General features: G+C 59.4%; 7 protein-coding genes across 7 annotated transcripts; 4 read left to right on the top strand and 3 right to left on the bottom strand.

The window, feature by feature from the left end:
• Positions 1–371: 371 nt before the first annotated feature.
• On the bottom strand, positions 372–2262 carry BKCO1_1100018 (mfs multidrug; the record flags this gene model as incomplete). Its single annotated transcript, XM_020270366.1, has 4 exons — positions 372–1211; positions 1303–1386; positions 1510–1882; positions 1988–2262. 4 exons carry the CDS (start codon positions 2260–2262, stop codon positions 372–374), a joined length of 1572 nt encoding a protein of 523 aa, XP_020132701.1.
• A 281-nt stretch (positions 2263–2543) lies between these two features.
• BKCO1_1100017 (fad linked oxidase-like protein) lies at positions 2544–4496 on the bottom strand (the record flags this gene model as incomplete). The annotated part of the gene is made up of 7 exons (XM_020270355.1): positions 2544–2818; positions 2879–3084; positions 3144–3477; positions 3542–3632; positions 3682–3743; positions 3796–4133; positions 4198–4496. The coding sequence occupies 7 exons, from the start codon at positions 4494–4496 to the stop codon at positions 2544–2546; spliced, it is 1605 nt and encodes a 534-aa protein (XP_020132704.1).
• Positions 4497–5539: 1043 nt separating this feature from the next.
• BKCO1_1100016 (ent-kaurene synthase) lies at positions 5540–8739 on the bottom strand (the record flags this gene model as incomplete). Its single annotated transcript, XM_020270344.1, has 4 exons — positions 5540–7357; positions 7410–7696; positions 7747–7867; positions 7918–8739. 4 exons carry the CDS (start codon positions 8737–8739, stop codon positions 5540–5542), a joined length of 3048 nt encoding a protein of 1015 aa, XP_020132703.1.
• Positions 8740–9147: 408 nt separating this feature from the next.
• On the top strand, positions 9148–10903 carry BKCO1_1100015 (cytochrome p450; the record flags this gene model as incomplete). Its single annotated transcript, XM_020270333.1, has 5 exons — positions 9148–9378; positions 9428–9553; positions 9605–9695; positions 9754–10410; positions 10461–10903. 5 exons carry the CDS (start codon positions 9148–9150, stop codon positions 10901–10903), a joined length of 1548 nt encoding a protein of 515 aa, XP_020132706.1.
• Positions 10904–11373: 470 nt separating this feature from the next.
• On the top strand, positions 11374–12498 carry BKCO1_1100014 (aldehyde reductase; the record flags this gene model as incomplete). Its single annotated transcript, XM_020270322.1, has 4 exons — positions 11374–11688; positions 11742–11846; positions 11906–12081; positions 12135–12498. The coding sequence occupies 4 exons, from the start codon at positions 11374–11376 to the stop codon at positions 12496–12498; spliced, it is 960 nt and encodes a 319-aa protein (XP_020132705.1).
• Positions 12499–12793: 295 nt separating this feature from the next.
• BKCO1_1100013 (cytochrome p450 monooxygenase) lies at positions 12794–14584 on the top strand (the record flags this gene model as incomplete). Its single annotated transcript, XM_020270311.1, has 4 exons — positions 12794–13069; positions 13121–13406; positions 13463–14071; positions 14130–14584. The coding sequence occupies 4 exons, from the start codon at positions 12794–12796 to the stop codon at positions 14582–14584; spliced, it is 1626 nt and encodes a 541-aa protein (XP_020132708.1).
• Positions 14585–14988: 404 nt separating this feature from the next.
• BKCO1_1100012 (fad linked oxidase-like protein) lies at positions 14989–17046 on the top strand (the record flags this gene model as incomplete). Its single annotated transcript, XM_020270300.1, has 5 exons — positions 14989–15386; positions 15503–16008; positions 16115–16451; positions 16511–16713; positions 16772–17046. The coding sequence occupies 5 exons, from the start codon at positions 14989–14991 to the stop codon at positions 17044–17046; spliced, it is 1719 nt and encodes a 572-aa protein (XP_020132707.1).
• Positions 17047–17516: the final 470 nt, after the last annotated feature.

Here is a 17516-nt window from a genome sequence, read left to right as displayed (position 1 = left end):
ATTTAAGACTTGATGGCGCTCACATAAGCATTGTGGCAGTGGACACCCTGGGAAGGCTTAGTCACCCCGCGGTTACGTGCGTGTACGCACGTCTACGTTCTCCGCGGCATGAAGGGGCTCGGGAAGGATCCCGCCAAACAAGGATGCATGTTGCGAGAGATCGGGCCTCGATTTGTCTATCTATTCTACACCGGAACAGGGAAAAACATTCGCTATTTTAGGAGAGGACCCGCTCCAAGATACAGGCTTTCATGACAAAAGAAAAATAGGAGCAAACAAAAGCGAACCCGAGAAAAGGAATGGAGCAGGGGGGATTCCCCACCACCACACCCCAGTCAGAACCGTGGCCTTGGCAGTCGGCCAATCACAAATCACAAATTGAGCTTGAACCTAGGCGACAATCGGATCCGCTCGCCGTACTTGAGCAGCAGGAACGGACCCGGCGCGGTGGCGAGGGCGACGAAAGCAAGCAGACTGTTGCCCCAACCCAGCCCCAGCGCGTCGTACAAGGAGGGCCCGGCGAAGGGCAGGAACGCGCCGAACAGCGATCGAACGACGGTGTTGGTGGCCGAGGCGCTGGCGGCGTAGATGGTGAAGGCGTCGATGAGGTAGGCCTGGACGGGCATGTAGATGCACAGCACGCCGAAGCCGATGAAGAAGGTGCCGATGATGGGGACGATCCAATGCGTGCGGGCCTCACACGCCCAACCGTACCAGAAGAGCCCGACGGGGACGCTGAAGGCGCCTAGCACGAGCGGCGGCAGGCGGTACTCGGGCTTGAGCTCCTGGTCGCCGCCCGCGCGGGCGGCCATGCGCAGCGCCAGCCGGTCCGACACGACACCCGTGAAGAGCAGGCCGGTCATGAAGCCGACGCCGAGGCCGAGGTAGGCCAGCCCCGCCGCCCCGGCCGAGAAGCCGTACGTGCCCTCGAAGACGGTGGTGAAGGTGGTGAAGAGCAGGTAGAGGTAGCCGTAGACGATGGACACCATCAGCGCCAGGATGATGACGATGGGCGAGAGGAAGAGCATCTTGAACGGGCGCAGCACCGCGCGGGCGAAGACTTGCGAGGGCTTTCGGCCGGGGTCGTCGTACTTGGACCGGTAGCCGGGGTTGCCTGTCGATTTACGCAGGGCCGCGGCTTTGCGCGCCAGAAGGGTCGGGCCATATGTTTCGCGCAGGATGGCGATGCTGAGGACGACGAGGACACCTTCCTGTTTGGGGGTGATTAGCCGGTTTGCATCTTTTTTGTGTCGCTTCGATGCAAGGTCGGGGCGGTTCCAGCTGGCTGGCCGGCTTACATACGATGATGGTGACAATCCAGAAGCTCCATCGCCACCCCAGGGACTCGGACAGATAGCCCCCAGCTATGGGACCAATCACAGGACCCTGTCGAGGATGGTGGGACGCACAAGCGAATTCGTCAGCATACATAAATGTTTCGGGATCTCGAGCATCCGAGCGAGAGGGGAAGGGGAGAGAGGGAAAAAAAAAACACGTCTACAAACATACCAACAGCGGTCCGAGCTGCCACCCACTCAGCGCGTTGGCGCGACGGGCCGGCGGGATGACGTCCGCAATTATCCCTCCACCCAGCGTCAAGGGCACACAGCCCCACAGGCCCTGGAAGAAGCGGAAGACGATGAACATGGCCATGTTGGTGCTGACGGCGCAGCCGACGGTGAAGGCGAGGAAGAGCACGTTGGTCACGTTGAGCAGCACGCACCGGCCGTACAGCTCCGAGACGGGCGCGAAGACGAGCGGGCCGAAGATGAAGGCGACGACGTAGACGGAGACGACGAAGGAGCTGAGGATGGTGGACGACGAGCCGAAGTCGGACATCAGCTCGGGGACGCCCGGCGCGAAGATGGTGGTGGCGAGGGAGCTGTAATCATCCGCTGCGTGTGAGTCGCGAGAGTCGGCAGTTCAGAGATTTGCGGGAATATGGGCCAAGTGTTCCTTCCGGCTTGGCTGGATGGGTGGGACGTACGTGTTGAAGGTCACGGCGGATATGAGCGCGACGTATGTCCATTTCCGGCGCGAGCCCCAGTCCATAGGGTTTGCGGGGTCGTAGGGTTTCTCCCAGTCGACGGCTTCGACGGGCGGCAGGTCCTTTTGCCGCCGGTCACGCTGGCCCGGGACGAGAAGCTCGACGGATGCCGGGATGCTCTGCGCTGGCTGGGTCGATATTGCTGACGCCACCGACTCCGACCATGGCTGCGGCCGTAGGAAGGAGGGGTTTGAGTGGTTGTTGACCTGAATCATGGCCGACAAGTGTGGTCGATACGGTGGAGAGGGAGAAAGAAAGAGGAAGGAGAGTAATAGGGAAGTCAAGAGGGTCACGATCCGGGAGACATAGACGGTTTTAAGCCATGCTGTGCCCTCGTGCCTGCAGCGCCGGGCTGAACAGGTGTTGCACCAACATGCCGGAATAGGCAATTGCATTGCACACGCGCGTCATAAGGCTCAAAAAATAGTAACATTGCACAGGTAAGGCACCGCCCTCTACGTCGCTGATCTAGTCTATAAGCGCATTTCTAATCCGTTCAAGCCTTGGACAGCAAGTATCCGTTGTTCTGCAGCGTCTGAAACAGCTGCTGCGGGTCGTACTTCTCGCTGATGTCCCGAAGCCGAGCGAGGTTTCCGGCTCCGTAGCTTCCGAGCACGTTTTGTTCAAGGTTGGCGTCGTTCATAAAGCGCAGCGGTAAGCCGGCGCCGTGCTGCTCCGAGGTCACTCGGACGCTCTCACCCAGAGCCTGGATGGCGTTCAGCGCCGCCTCATCATCTCCCGCATCCTCCCACTGAATCGTCGCCGTAAACCCTGTTCGGGTGCGTCAGCATTTCTCACGCTTTCGGACCAACCGTCGCGCTGCACACTTACAGTCTTGGGACACGTCGGTCAAGTTGAGCGGATTGCCGCCTCGTTGCTGGCTTTGCTTCACGGCAGCACTGGTGAAAGGCTGGACACCGTAGGCCAGGCTTCCGTTGAAGTCGCTGGTGACTTGCGAGGAAAGGTTCAGGTACGTCGCGTAGCTTTCCTTATACGATTCAAGACTGTACTTGTGCGCAATCGACACGATTTGCCTCCTAAGTTTTCTTTGTCAGATGCGGACGGAGGAGAGACGGTGATGAGGAGAAGTCCTTACCTTGCGGGGCTGAGGTCCGTCACATCCGCGAATGCGAGGGCCAACTCGTACGTATTGCCCAGAGTCGAGTTGATGTAATTCTGCGTGTAGGGGATGTCGTAGAACATGCTGTACACGTCGGGCTTTTCCACCGGCTTGCCGTACACGAATCCCAGGATGGTCCCGTCGGGAGAGACGTTGAACACGAGCCCGGCGCTTGTGTCGTTCTCTGCTGCGGCCGAGTACTTGATCACCGCTTCGAACAGCTTTTCAGTCTGGTTGGGGGCATAGACTCTTCCCTCAAACCAGCAGTCGGCGCTTGGGATGGTGTTTACGTCGAACTTGGTGACGACGCCTATGGGAACAACGTCAGATTTCCCTTCCAACTTGCATATCTTGCCACGATGGAAGTCGCATACCGAAATTCGGCCCGCCCCCCTTCAAGGCCCAGTAAAGATCCGAGTTCGACTCTGCGTTCGCTTCGACTATGGACGAGTTCGCCAGCACGACCTACATCGGAGTCAGCTTTCGGTCGGACAAACCGGCGGAAGGATGCTACCTCGAAGCTCTTGATGTTGTCTGCGGCCATGCCGTACTGGCTGGAGAAGAAGGCCATTCCGCCTGAACTGTCAGCACCCAGTCATCCGTACAGAGATTCGATCATGGATCCTACCTCCCAGCATGTAGCCTCCAACGCCCACATCCGTAATGCGACCGCCAACAATGCTAAGCCCAGAGGAGTTGAGCTTCTCGTACACGGCGCCGAATCGGTTCCCCGGGCCCACGCTGACGACTGACTGGTCGTCGTTCAACGTAATCTCATTGAGGTTAACCATGTCGATCAGCACGCCATGCTCGTCGACGCTGGCGAAGCCAACATTGGGATTGTGGCCACCGCTGCGCACGGCGAACTTGCTTTCGAGGTACCCCACGATGCGGATGGCGCGAGAGACGTCCTTGGTGGAGCTGGGCTCGATTATGCACCGGGATTCTTGCCAACAGGCTTCCGACCTGTTCAACCACTCCGTCAGCAAGTCCCAAAACAACATGGATGGTTCCGCCGAGAGCCACTTACCAGTTGACATCAACCCGGTCCGTGTAGTTGGCCGACGAAGCATCCAGGTATTCGCCGCCAAAAGCAGCGCTGCTGACGTAGCACGCCAGCGACGCCTTCTCCACGTCCGTCAGGGAGCTGTTGCCGGCGGCCTTCAGCGTCGCAGTGACGTTTTGCGCCACGGCCGAGGACAGGTCCAAGTCGGACACGAACTGCGTCAGGTCGTCGTCTCCACCGGCGGCTCCGTATAGCTGAGGCGTCGCGACAGCCGCTGTCGCCAGCAGTGCGGCAGTCAGTCCTCCGGTCGTAGTACCGCGCATGATGTCAGAGGTCAGAAAAAGCCAGTCGTTGAATGCTGATATGCTGGACTCTCCGGCCGTGATGACTGGAATTTATACACAACCATGGCAGGGCTTTGTTCCTACTCTTACGGAGTAGCTGGAACATACCGTTGTGCGGCTGACGAAATTTCGGTGGTGAGCATGTCGTGACACCATCGCCGGCTGGGCTTCCCGCGAGGCACACACCACACACCGCGACTCGGTTCGGGTCAGGCCCTAGCGGCTGACCACCCCGTGCGCGCCACAGTAATCAGTTGTTGGCCCATTCGGACTGATATGGGGTGGTGGTCGCTACGGCGTTGCCGTCTTTGTTTGCGCCCCACTTCCATCGAGTCCTGAATCCTGCGAAACCTTTTGGCCCCCCGAGCTCCTATTTACGGCATCAGGCAAGAACGGGAACGTCCGGGATCTTGCCTGCTTCTAGATCTTCAGGTACCCCTTTTGTTATCTACATTGGGTAGATATCGAGACGGAATCGAGGTGGATCACGCGGCGAGATCTGCGCCTTGCCCTCCGAGCGGGAGGGCGGTTGACCAAGTACGCGCGTCTCTCCGAGGTTCACAAGATCTAGGTCTGCACGCTGTACGGATGTCTCACTTTTCGATATACTCTCTCTTCCTTGTTCTTGTTGGTTGTTGCTGACGATGGTCGCTGTCAGGGACGGTTTGTGTTCCTGGCACACGTTTTCGTCGCACGCGGATCTGGATCAAGGATTGATTGTTATGCGACAAGCACACGCAATTTCCTCATAGAGAAAATGATCCATGTGAGATCCTGTAGCACATGAGATCTCGCCTGGACGACAGGGAGTCTATTTTCGTACCCTGCACGCAGCCGCATCGTGCAGAATGACGAACACGTGCATGCACATGCCGACGAGAGCAACACCGGACATTCTCAGACCTCGCTGTCTACAGAACCACATACACACAAAACGTATGGGAAAAGCAACAGCATAGTTTCTACTCTACTCAGGATAACTAAAACAGCCTTTTTCAAATTGACGCTCCCCATCCACTCGCTCACGCACCATCACCGTTCTCTTGCTCCTGCTGCTGCACCATCCTCGTCCCCATATCCCTCACGACATAAATCTGCCCATACAAATCCGTGACATCGCAAAACAACCGCATCACCGCCATCTTCCTCTGCCACCCGCCGCCCGAACCGCCAGCGCCGCCCGCCTGCTGCAGCCTCGCGAGCGCCGTCCCCAAACACTCGCGCTCGTACTCGGCGAGGCCAAACAGCGCCTTCTTGGCCTCCTCCTCATCATCATCATCATCATCACCCGCGACGTCCCTCTGCTGCTTCTGCTGCTCCCCTCCCGCCTTCGCGCTCGTGCTCCCCGTCCCAGCCCCGAACTCGGCGAAATCGACCGAGTTGAGGTTGCCCTCGAGGCGGTCCCGGCGCACGCTGCCGTAGTCGTTGTACATGCGGCACATGGTGGCGAGGTGCCGGCAGAGGTCGCTGGCGAAGTATTTTTGCGACACGAGCGGGAAGCAGTCTTTGCTGGTGTTGTTGTCGTTCTTCTTGGCGCCGCTGCCGCTGCCGCCGGCAGCAGCAGCAGAACCCAGCATGGCGCAGACGAGGGCGAACGAGTAGGGGCACGATGTGTGGTCGGCGGAGGTGGAGCGGACCCAGGTGAAGAAGGAGGCGGTGGGGGAGGTGAAGGAGGAGGAGGAGGCGGAAGCGTTGTCGGAGAGGGACGAGGAGGATGAGGATGAGGATGATGGGGCCGTCAGCGAGGACGATGATGATGACGACTTCTCGGCGACGAAGCGCGCGTTGTCTTCGGCTTGGGCGACGTGCGCGAGCAGGAAGGTGCGCAGCTCGCGCCGGACCTGCGCGGCGTCGTGGGGGCTGGCGGCCGTGACGGCCGGGTGCGCGAGGACGTGGGAGACGAAGCGGGCGAGCGGGCCGAGCACGTCGTCGTCGCCGTTGGTCGTCGTCGTCCCGAGGTGGCCGTTGCCGTTTGGCGTCGTCATCGCGGCTGCTGCGTTGTTGTTGTTGAAAAGGACCTCGATCCGTCGACGCAGCTCGTCCCAATCATCGGCAAAGGCCGGCGCGGCCGCAGCCTCCATGAACTCGTCCGCCTGGTAGTTAAGCAGCGAGACGATCATCATGTCGTACAGGAACGAGGCCGACGCGAAGGTGCCCGCGCGGTTGTTGCAGCCGGTCCACGTGAAGGGGATGAGCTCGAGGTAGCGCTCCTCCTCCAGCCCGTCGCGCGGGAACACGTCGAGGTGGCGCGCGCGCAGCAGCGGCAGGAAGAGCGACGCTTCCAGCACCGACGCCCGCAGCTGCCACCGCGGCACCCCCGAGAAGAGAGGAGTGCGCCGGTAGAAGTCGACGTACTTGTCCAGCTTCGCGTTTGCTGCCGCGCTGCTGCTTGCCAGGTCGTGGCCGACGGTCGTGGCGGCCGTTTGCGGCGCGGAGGCTTTGAGCGCGGCGAGCTCGTAGGCTTTGGACAGCAGTGGCGATGTGTACGAGACCTTTTCGATCCAGAGCGCTCGCGGTGGCACGTCCTGGGCGAACTTGATGTATTCGCGGCCACGCTCGATGGCCAAGTCCAGCTCCGTTTGGATGGGCTCGAAGAAGGCGACTCGCCGGGCTTGGACCAGAGTGAGGATGGCGTACGAGGTCTGCTCGGGCGATTCGTCCCAGGACCCGTCGTCCAGTTGCTGGAGCATGATGCGCAGAGTGGCCTGGCACAGCGCAACAGACAGCCGCGACTTGGTTTCCTGGTCCAGGAGACCGGAAAGCTGCCCTTTGTCAGTGAGGGACAGCAGGTCCACGAACGCCTCAACCATGAGCATGGACGGATAGAGGTAGCAGAGGTTCTGGGAAACTTCAGTCAGCTTCGGTCAGACTGGTACGGGCAGCCAAACTCACCCATTTGTCCGTGATGGCGGCATCACTTTCCCACCAGCAGCCGCAGATGAATCGCACGCACTTCAAGATCTGGGCTGAGTAGCGGGACACGTCGTCCATGTGGAGCAATGCGACCAGGACGTTGCAGTTTGCGCTCAGGCTCGGATCTCTCTCGGACGAATACGTGCGGAAGTGGCCTTTCGCTTCGAAATGGTGGACCATCTGATTGGGACTGATGTTGACATCCAGCATCTTCAGGGTCAGGAGCCCCTTTGCCGTGTCATCTGCGTCCGCTCCAGTGTTTGGCGCTTGATCCGTCAGCATCGCAGAGACGGAGGAAAGCCAGAGAGAGTCCTACCGAAACCAATGATGCCGCCTTCATCCTCGAATACCTGAGCCAGGATCTCCTTCGCTTTGTCCAGCTCCCGTGAGTCCAGATCTGCTGCGGTATATCCGGATTTGAGAAGGGTTGAGAGGATCTGGAATACGTTAGCAATGAACAACCGTGTCGGCAAACCGAAATAATTACCCAAGTCAGTTCAAAGTAGGTGGATGGGTACGCGCTTGGAACGCCACCGTCACCGTTGCTTGATGCTCTCCGGACCACGTGTCGGAGATAGTCTTCGGCCGCGTCGTCCCATACGGATGCATGCATCAAGTACGCTGCTGTTGACGACGGGGAGGCCATCATGGCGCCGTGGACCTTGTGATGGGAGACCTTGTCGAAGTCGATCTTGCCGATGAAGGCCTCCAGAGAATGCAAAGCGGTGGTCTTGAGCGTGCTGTAAAGGAACGTGGGGTTGAAGCGAGAGAGCTTTGCCGCGTTGATCTTCAGCAGCGTCTCTCGGCCTCTGAAGTTGAAGGCAATACCCTCTCGCTCAAGCTCTTCCAGAAGCGCGGGGACAATGATCTCGAATCCGACGTGCGCCGCCGAAGACACGTCCCAGGCGGCGAGCATCGAGTCCAGTGCCCCGGTGGCTCTCGCTATCCGGCCTTCGAGCTCGCCCGAAGGAACATCCTGAATCTGCAAGGGCTCGGCAGCGTGCCTTTTCAACGATATCAAGGATGCTGCCGTGTTGAGAATGCCGTCAACCTCGGATGCGTACGACTCCCAGCCTCCATCGTCAAGCTGGGTGCGGAGCAGAAAGTGGAAGCATTCGGGAAAAAGCCACTGCTTGGCGCCATCGACGGTTTTGGTGACCAGGGAGACCCAGGCAGTGTCGTATACTGCGTTGCTCATGGAACCAACGCCGTAGAGGTCGTCGTAGCCATGGAGAGCGTCGTGGAGAAGGGCTCTGCCCTCCTGGCTCAACATGTCCGTACTGCTTGCTTCGGGGGTTTTGGAAATCATGATTGGGGGGTTTGCGGTAGAGGATGTGCGTGTGCCAGCCGCGCTCTACAAGTACGTGATGTTAATGCAAAAGACTTCTCGGCCCAATCGGTGGCGCGTTTGAGCCTTCCGGGTAGCACGTCGGCGCGAGATACGGGATCCGGAATACTGAAGAGTACGTACCCGGGCAGCAAACTTCGTTAGCGAATGGCTCCCCGGTGAGTCTCCCGGATGGCCAGAGTTGTGCTCCGTGCTGACGGGCAAGTCTGTGCGACTTGGTCATGGGCCCGGCCTGTCCGATGCTGTCTCGGACACACACTTCGGGGTGGCGCCGAGAATTCACGAGGATACTACCCGGCGACTGTTGAGCAACCCGCTCTTCAGAACACCCTTCTTCCCGCTGAACCAACAACTCTTCCCTGCTACACCATGATCGGCGCATTGATGGAGACAGACGAGAAGGAGATCACCATGCACTTCCTAGCCTGGCCGATTCTATCCTCAGCAGTTCTCCTCTTTTGCTCATGGCTGTTTACTCCACCACCAGACACCAAGTCCACCCCTCGGGCAGGACCAGCACCAGGATGGTTTGGCCTTGCCCGCGCAAAGCGTAACTTCCTCGCCAACGGTGGAAAAATCATTCAAAGTGGATATGACAAGGTTAGTGGCGCAGGCAGCCCTGCAAGTCAGTGATGCTTAGTCTGCATAGTACAAAGACAGCATGTTCAAGGTGCAAACGGCGGACATGGAACGCATCGTCCTCAGCAACAAATACGTGGATGAGATTCGCACCGCTCCAGAGAGCGTCTTGAGCGTGCGTGCTGGCATGACCGAGGTACGTCGCCCGAACTGTACTCTGCGGGCAAGTGTACTAATATGCCAAAAGAGACATCTTGGGAAGTACTCGACACTGGACATCATACTTACCAGTCACCTACAAAACGATGTTTGCAAGGTTCAGTTGACGCAGAACCTCAGTATGCCACAAACGTGTTGTTGGTTTGGTGAACGTCTGACGCTGACATGGACTTGCAGATAAGCTTGTTGGTCCCGTCAACGAAGAAGCATGTTTTTGGTTGTCCAAGACGATCCCAGAGGCAAAGGGAGAAGTCTCTCTCAAGGGCTATGAAAGCATCCTACGCACCGTCGCCGGAGTCACTTCCAGAGTTCTGGTTGGACTCCCGGTCAGCCGCAGCGAAGAGTGGCTCAACACGGCTACGGGCTACACACTGGACGTTTTCCATGTTTCAACGGGGCTGAGAGCCTATCCGCCCTTCATCCGTCCCTTCGTCGCGCCGTTCCTATCATCGACGGCGCGGGTCAAACGCCACATTCGAACTGCGGAGAAATGCTTGGTGCCGCTGTTCGAGAAGCGACTCCAATCGTCTGGGGAGGACAAGTCTCTGGACATGGTCCAATGGCTGACTGATTCGGCACGAGGATCGGACCGCGACGCGAAGGTGCTCACGCGCAAGATGCTGTTCTTGACGTTGGCAGCCGTGCACACCAGCACCATGAGCGCAACGCACGCGCTCTTCGACTTGTGCGCGATGCCGCAGTACATCGAGCCGTTGCGCGACGAAATCCGCGAGGTAGTCGGCAAGGAAGGCTGGACTCTCTCGGCCATCAACAACATGAAGCGGCTTGACAGCTTCATGAAGGAGTCCCAGCGCGTGAACCACCCCGGTCTTCGTATGCGCTATTCACCTCTCGGAATGGGTGTATATGCTGACGGACAACAGTGTCGTTTAACCGCAAGGTCATGTCACCGCTACGTCTATCCGATGGCACCGTCATCCCGGCAAAGTCCTTCATCACCATGGCGACCAACTCGATTGCGCAGGACGAGCGCTACTACATGAACCCCGATTCGTTCGACGGGTTCCGGTTCTTCAGAAAGCGCATGCAGTCGGAGGACGAAGCCAAGCGGCACCAATTCACCAGCACGGGAGCCACCAGTCTGCCTTTCGGGCACGGCAAGTTTGCCTGCCCCGGCCGGTTCTTCGCGGCGGCGCAGATCAAAGCGGTGCTCGCCAACATCCTTCTCAAGTACGACGTCTCTTTCCCGGCCGGACAGACGGAGCGTCCTGAGAATGTGTTTTCTGGAGAAGGGATCGGGCCGAGTCGCGAGCAGGCGGTTGTTTTCCGACCGCGTAGAGAAACGACGGCTGCGAAGGCGTCCTGATGGTTGCGGCAGGATGGCAGGATTCGGAGAGCAGTGTGATCCGTTGCGGATGGCGGCAAGGAACAGGTTCGCCGGGTCGGAAGGTTGCAGATTGGCGGACGGATCGAATAGGAAACAAGCGGACAACGGCGTGTCCGACAAGGGCAATTTTGTCGAGTGGAACGTGGATGCTTATGCATTAATTGCTTTTTGCTCGGCTCGGAAGCACGCAAGATGCGGGTGGGGGCCGGGAGGCGGATAGGGCTGTGCTTATGCAGTGCACTCAAGGGGGGCATTACCAAGCGACCGAGACATGGGGCCGGGGTCGGGGTCGGGCTGAATGAAGCTTGAGCACCTGCAGGCAGCTGCGACTGCTGATTTGCCTACGTAGCTACGTCACTCTCTTTGTCTGCTGCTACTTATTTATCGCCCCGCGAAGCTGCCCTCCCTTCCTTTGCTGCATCAAACAAATTCCAACACCCTGATTCATCATGACTTCCCAGCCTCACCCTGCTCTCATCTTCGGCGGCGCCTCCATTGGCAGCGCCTACACGACGCCCGAGGCCGTTGCAGACCTGCTCGCCACGCTGAAGTCGCTTGGCATCCAAAGGATTGACACGGCCGCCCGCTATCCCCCCACCAGCCCGGGAACCTCAGAGAGGCTTCTGGGCGAGGCTGCAGCCGCTCGCCAGGGCTTCACCATTGACACCAAAGTCCTGGCTTCTGGCGACGGCTCTGGCAACCTAACGCCCGCGGCCATCGATGACTCGGTCCAGCAGAGCTACAGCCGCCTGCAGATGGGAGATGTCCGTCGACCTTCATTCCCGCCCCATGATTGCTGCTGACATAGTATCAAAAGGCGAAGTTCAACATCTTGTACTGCCACATGCCCGATCCCCAGACGCCGCTGGAAGACCAGGCTGCCGGACTGAATGACCAGCACCGGAAGGGCCACTTCAAACATGTAGACACCCTCCCTCATAGAGCCAGCAGTCATATACTTACAGAAACCGCGCGTTGTAGCTCGGAGTCTCCAACTTCTCACCTGAGATGCTATCCGAGTTCATCGAGATCTGCGACCGTAAGGGCTACGTCAAACCAAGCGTATACCAGGGCCAGTACAACCTCGTCTGTCGCGGTATCGAGGACACGCTGTTCCCGACGCTTCGGAAGCATGGCATTGCTTTTAATGCCTTCAGGTAGGCACCCGAAACATGGCCCGGGCTTTCACAGCTAACTCAGCCGCCCGCAGCCCTCTCGCCGGCGGCTTCCTCACCGGCCGGCTGACGGCCAACGAGACAGAAGGCACCCGCTTCGCCGAGGGCGACGCCATGGGCAACTTCTTCAAGGCGCAGTACGACAAGAAGGAGATGCACGATGCCATTGCGAGCCTCAACAGCATCATCGAGGCCCTCGGCATTTCCAAAATCGAGGCCAGCCTGCGCTGGATCTTCTACCACTCGGCTCTCGGTGCGAGTGACGGCGTGATCCTCGGTGCGAGCAAGCCGGCGCAGCTTGATTCGAACGTCAGTGCCGTGAAGAAGGGGCCGCTGCCCGAAAAGGTCGTCTCCGCCATGGACGCCATCTGGCGATCCATCTCGGGCAAGTCTGAGTAATGGGGGGCTCCGCTGTCAGCAGACGCGGGACGGGCTCTATCCGAGACGCTGTGCTGAGAGTGGCGATTACGTAGTCGTTAGACAAAAAGAATGCAAGGCTCCGACTTGACTGTGTTGCTCCAAGCGTAGTCCTTGTACGGGACCCGGGTAGTTCCGGTCAACCGCTTGTGGAAATCCGAGTGCGTCCAGGCAAACGCCCAAATCTCTAAGCCTATATTGGAGCTCGAATGCTCGAATCCAAGTGACGATGAGACAGCAAACGAAACCTCAGCTTCCACTTGATCACACAGTCACAATGAATCCTCACATCGTTACCCTTTCCAATGACACGGCGAGCCTTGGCTTTGCCCGTTCGATTGAAGCCCAAGCAGCTCAGTACAGCCCCCGCGACTGGGCCATTATTGCAGTCACCGGAGTTTGGCTTTACCAAATCGTCAAGCTGGTTGCAAACAAAGTGCTGGGCGTCAAGGCTCCCTTCGTCGGCCACAAGTGGTCTTTCGAGCCGGGATGGGTCGTCGGTCTCCGCTTCGTCCGTGGCGCCCCTCCCATGATCCGCGAAGGCTACGCCAAGGTGAGATCTGACCCGGCTGCGGCCAGAGAGGCGAGCTAAGCTGTGCCACAGTTCAAGTCGACCATGTTCAAGATCCGCCGCAACGACGCCGACATCCTCATCATCCCGAACAAGTTCGTCGATGAGCTGCGCAACCTCCCCGACGAGAAGATCAGCGCCATCCGAGCCCACATCAAGAATCTGCTCGGCCGCTACTCGACCACGCTCATCCTGCTGGAGAGCGACCTCCACACGAGGATCCTTCAGACCAAGCTTACGCCCAATCTTGGCTCGACCGTCCCCATCGTCAAGAGCGAGCTCGACTTTGCTCTGAAAAAGGAGACGCCCGACTGCAAGGGTGCGCATTTCCCCGGCTGCTGCAGACGCTCTTCACGCTGACGAAACCGTGTGCAGACAAGTGGGTTGAGGTCCAGATCTACGACATCCTCCTCAAGATCGTCGCCCGCATCTCGGCACGCGTCTTCCTGGGCGAGAAGGGGTGCCGCAACGAGGAATGGCTCGCGACCAGCATCGAATACACCGAGAACGTCTTCCGCACCGTCATGACGCTCCGCATGTTCCCGGCTTTCCTCCACCCCTTCATCGCCGCGGGCCTGCCTTCGTACTGGCGGGTGCACTCGAACCTGGCGACGGCCAAGCGCATCATCAGCCCCGAGGTCCGCGAGCGGCGCCGCCTGCAGGCCGAGGCCGGCGAGGGCTACCAGAAGCCGCAGGACCTGCTGCAATGGATGATGGACGCGGCCAACGCCAACGACGGCCAGCCGGACAAGCTCGCGCACAGGCAGCTCCTCCTCAGCCTGGCCTCCATCCACACCACCACCATGTCGGCCGCCCACGCCCTCTACGACCTCTGCGCCCGCCCCGAGTACTTTGAGCCCATCCGCGACGAGGCGCTCCGCGTGCTCAACGAGGACGGCGGCTGGAAGAAGACGACCCTGAACAAGATGCGCAACCTCGACAGCTTCCTCAAGGAGTCGCAGCGCCAGAACCCCCCCAGTCTCCGTAAGTCGACCCCCTCCCCCCTCCGAAAACAAGACGACCGAGCTGACTTCCTCCCCAGTCGCCTTCAACCGCATCGTCCGCAGCCCCATCACGCTCTCGGACGGCACCAAGCTGCCGGCGGGCACGCATTTCAGCATGGCGTCCGACTCGGTCATGCACGACCCGGAGCACGTCTCGGACCCGGACACGTTCGACGGGTTCCGGTACGCGCGGCTGCGGCAGTCGTCGCCCGACAACGCCAACAAGCACCAGTTCGCCATGACCGACTCCAACAGCCTGCACTTTGGCCACGGCAAGTACTCGTGCCCCGGCCGCTTCTTCGCCAGCAACGAGATCAAGATGATCCTCGCCCACCTGCTGCTCAACTTCGACTTCAGGTACCCCGCCGGCCAGGGCAGGCCCAAGAACCTGAGCGCCGACGAGAACATCTATCCCGACCCCGCCGCGCGGCTGCAGATGCGGAGGAGGGAGGGAGAGAAGACGGCGGCGGATGCGGCCGTCATGATGGACTAGAGCGAGCGGCTCGAAATGGACAGTATGTAGACGAGAACACGTAGGGTGAGAAGATTGTGGAACGTGCGGTTGGTTGGTGGGCGAGTTTGGGATTACGCAGCTCCTTGGAATAGAATCGAAAAGCATCGTTTTCCAAAACACCGTCATCGTGCATCTGGGAGTCCGGCCACTGTCCGAGCCTCCGTAAGGCTGGGGGGAAGAATCCCCGGCGCCGGACAGGCCCGATCGGGAAGTCCGCTGGCGCTGCGGACCGGCCGTGGGGGCCGTCGGAGCAGCTCCGCGATCCTTCTTGCTCCTGCAGAGCAATTGGCCTTTTTATTAGTGTCTCTCTGCAGATGCAATGTCGCTTGCCCTCCAAGACCTTTTCCTATCGAGGACAGCATCCACGTGCTTTTTTTTATACAATGCAGTTTCGACACCCTCTTCTGTATCCCGCCTTGGCCATCATTTTGGCGGTGCCGTGGACCCGCGCAGCCTCGGGCTCTGAACAAGAAGTCCTCGTCCAGGGAAGCGCCGTCATTGAGGATGGCTGTGCCATCAACAATAGCACTGCCACCTTGCTGGCTGATGTCGGCCTCTCAGACGTCCCGTGCGAGGCGGCCACGCACATATCGACCCTCCTCGAATCGGCTTCGGCCTGTCCCCCCATGAGCTCCAACGAGAATGGCGAGCCTCCCTGCAACACGGACCACGAGCGCGCCGAGCTAGCATGCGCTCTGGCGCGGCTGGCCCTGCAGCCCGCCGAGCTGACGGTCCGCGACGCCGAAAGCCCCTTCTACGACGACGACGTGCGGGTCAACTGGTAAGCAAGCAACCAACCAACCCACCCATCCACCTCCACCAATCTCGTCCCTCTTCCCGGCCCCAACCCCTTTCTCGCTCTCTCCCTCCTCCCCACTAACCAACCCCACCAAACAGGTCCACCGACTGCCACCTCCACCCCACCTGCATCCTCTCCCCCCTCAGCACATCCCAAACCTCCACCCTCGCCCTCATCCTCTCCCGCACCCACACCCCCTTCGCCCTCCGCTCCGGCGGCCACAACCCCAACCCGGGCTTCGCCTCCATCGCCGCGCCCGGCATCCTCATCTCCACCGCCCGCCTCACCTCCATCTCCCTCTCCCCCGACTCTTCCACCGCCACCGTCGGCCCGGGGAACAGGTGGTTGGACGTGTACGCGGCGCTGGAGGGGACGGGGCGGACGGTGTTGGGCGGGAGGACGCCGGATGTGGGGGTGGGCGGGTTGTTGGTCGGGTGCGGGATCCCGAATTTTGCGGGGAGTTGGGGGTTGGCGTGTGGGCGGGTGAGGGGGGCGGAGGTGGTGTTGGGGGATGGGAGGGTGGTGTGGGCGGGGGGGGAGGAGGAGGGCGGGGAGCGGGAGGGCGGGTTGCTTTGGGGGTTGAGGGGGGGTGGGGCGAATTTTGGTGAGTGCTATGGGTTTTTTCTTTTTTTTGTTGTTGGTGGTGGTGGCGGTGGATGGTGGACGAGACGGATGGACGGATGCTGATGACTGCGGTTGGTTGCGGACAGGAATCGTCACGGCGTACGAGCTCGAGACGCTGCCGATGGAGCACATCTGGTACGAGTCGCGCATCTACGGTCCAGAGCAGAGCAGGCGCTTGTTGAAGGCGGTGCGCCAGTACCAGGAGGCTGCCGAGGAGGACCCTCGGTCGTCGTTCGCCTTCAGTCTGTCCAACAACCACACCATCGTTGCCTGGATCTACTCGGAGCCCGTCGAGCGCCCCGACGTCTTCAGCATGTTTTACGACATCCCTTTTGAGCGCCACTTCATTGAGCCCTCGCTGGGTACCCCCTACACGCTTGCGAAGGCGTTTGAGACCGTCTTGGGAGATAGACCCGCCTTCAAGTATGTTGTCCCCTCCTCCTCTCTTCGAAACTTGCCTTGTCTGACCGAGTGCTGTGCAGGAGAGACATCATCGCCGTCTCGACCAAGCCCGACCTCTCGCTGTATGAGGAGGCGTACGAGGCGTGGTTGGACATCTCGCAGGAGATGATGTCCAAATTCGACTGCATGATGACGTTCGGCATCCAGCCCGTGACCTCTTCTACGGTCAAGATAACAAACCGCAAAAGCAACCCACTGAACCTGTCGCCTGAGAGCCAGCAGTGTAAGTTCTTGCTTCAACTGTGTCTCGATCGAGTCGAAAATACTGACTCCGGTCGCAGGGTTCACTTCGGTCATCCAGTGGCAGGACGACAGCGCCGATGCCCTTGCTCACGAAGCCGTGCATAGGAGCGGCGGCGCGATGCGTGATATTGCCCGCCGCAAGGGGCTCCTGCTCGACTTCGTCTTCCTTAACGATGCCACTTGGGACCAGAGTCCGTTGGCCAGCTACGGTTCTGCGAACCTGGAGAAATTGCGTGAACTCAGTCAGCGCTACGACCCCCTTCGGGTATTCCAAAAGCTTCAGGGTAATGGCTTCTTACTGGACAAAGCATGAGGGCTGTGGATGGCTACATGGGAATCAATCAGCGGCGCAACCTTCAGACATAGATACAATAGACTGACTTTCCGTGCAATGCTATCTCATATCAGTCTTTCGTGAAGCATGAAGCCACACTCTATGGATAACAGAGATTACTGTTCTACAGGGTATTGGCCAGTGCAGCATGAATCCAGAGTATATGCCTTCGGTCTCGCGAGCAACACAATTTATGTATCCACCCACTTCCTCGTTAGCTCCGTCTCTAGCCTATGATTTAGTTCTCGACAATGACTTCATCCGTGGGCTCGTCCCACTATCTCGTGTCTATGATAGCGTCGATATTGCCCGTGTGCGAGCTGCAGCGATGATGCAGCTGCATTCGCTGATCCCCCAATCTTCTTTTTCGCACAGCTGGCCGGCATTAGGCTGGGATCCTGCCCTCGCCCATACAGGCCGTCACCCAGCATTGACGGTTCCAGACATGA

Source organism: Diplodia corticola (assembly GCF_001883845.1).
Source record: "Diplodia corticola strain CBS 112549 chromosome Unknown scaffold11, whole genome shotgun sequence".
Taxonomy (NCBI): Eukaryota; Fungi; Ascomycota; class Dothideomycetes; order Botryosphaeriales; family Botryosphaeriaceae; genus Diplodia; species Diplodia corticola.
The sequence above is the reverse complement of the archived record's forward strand: the minus strand, read 5'-3'. Positions and strand labels throughout refer to the sequence as shown.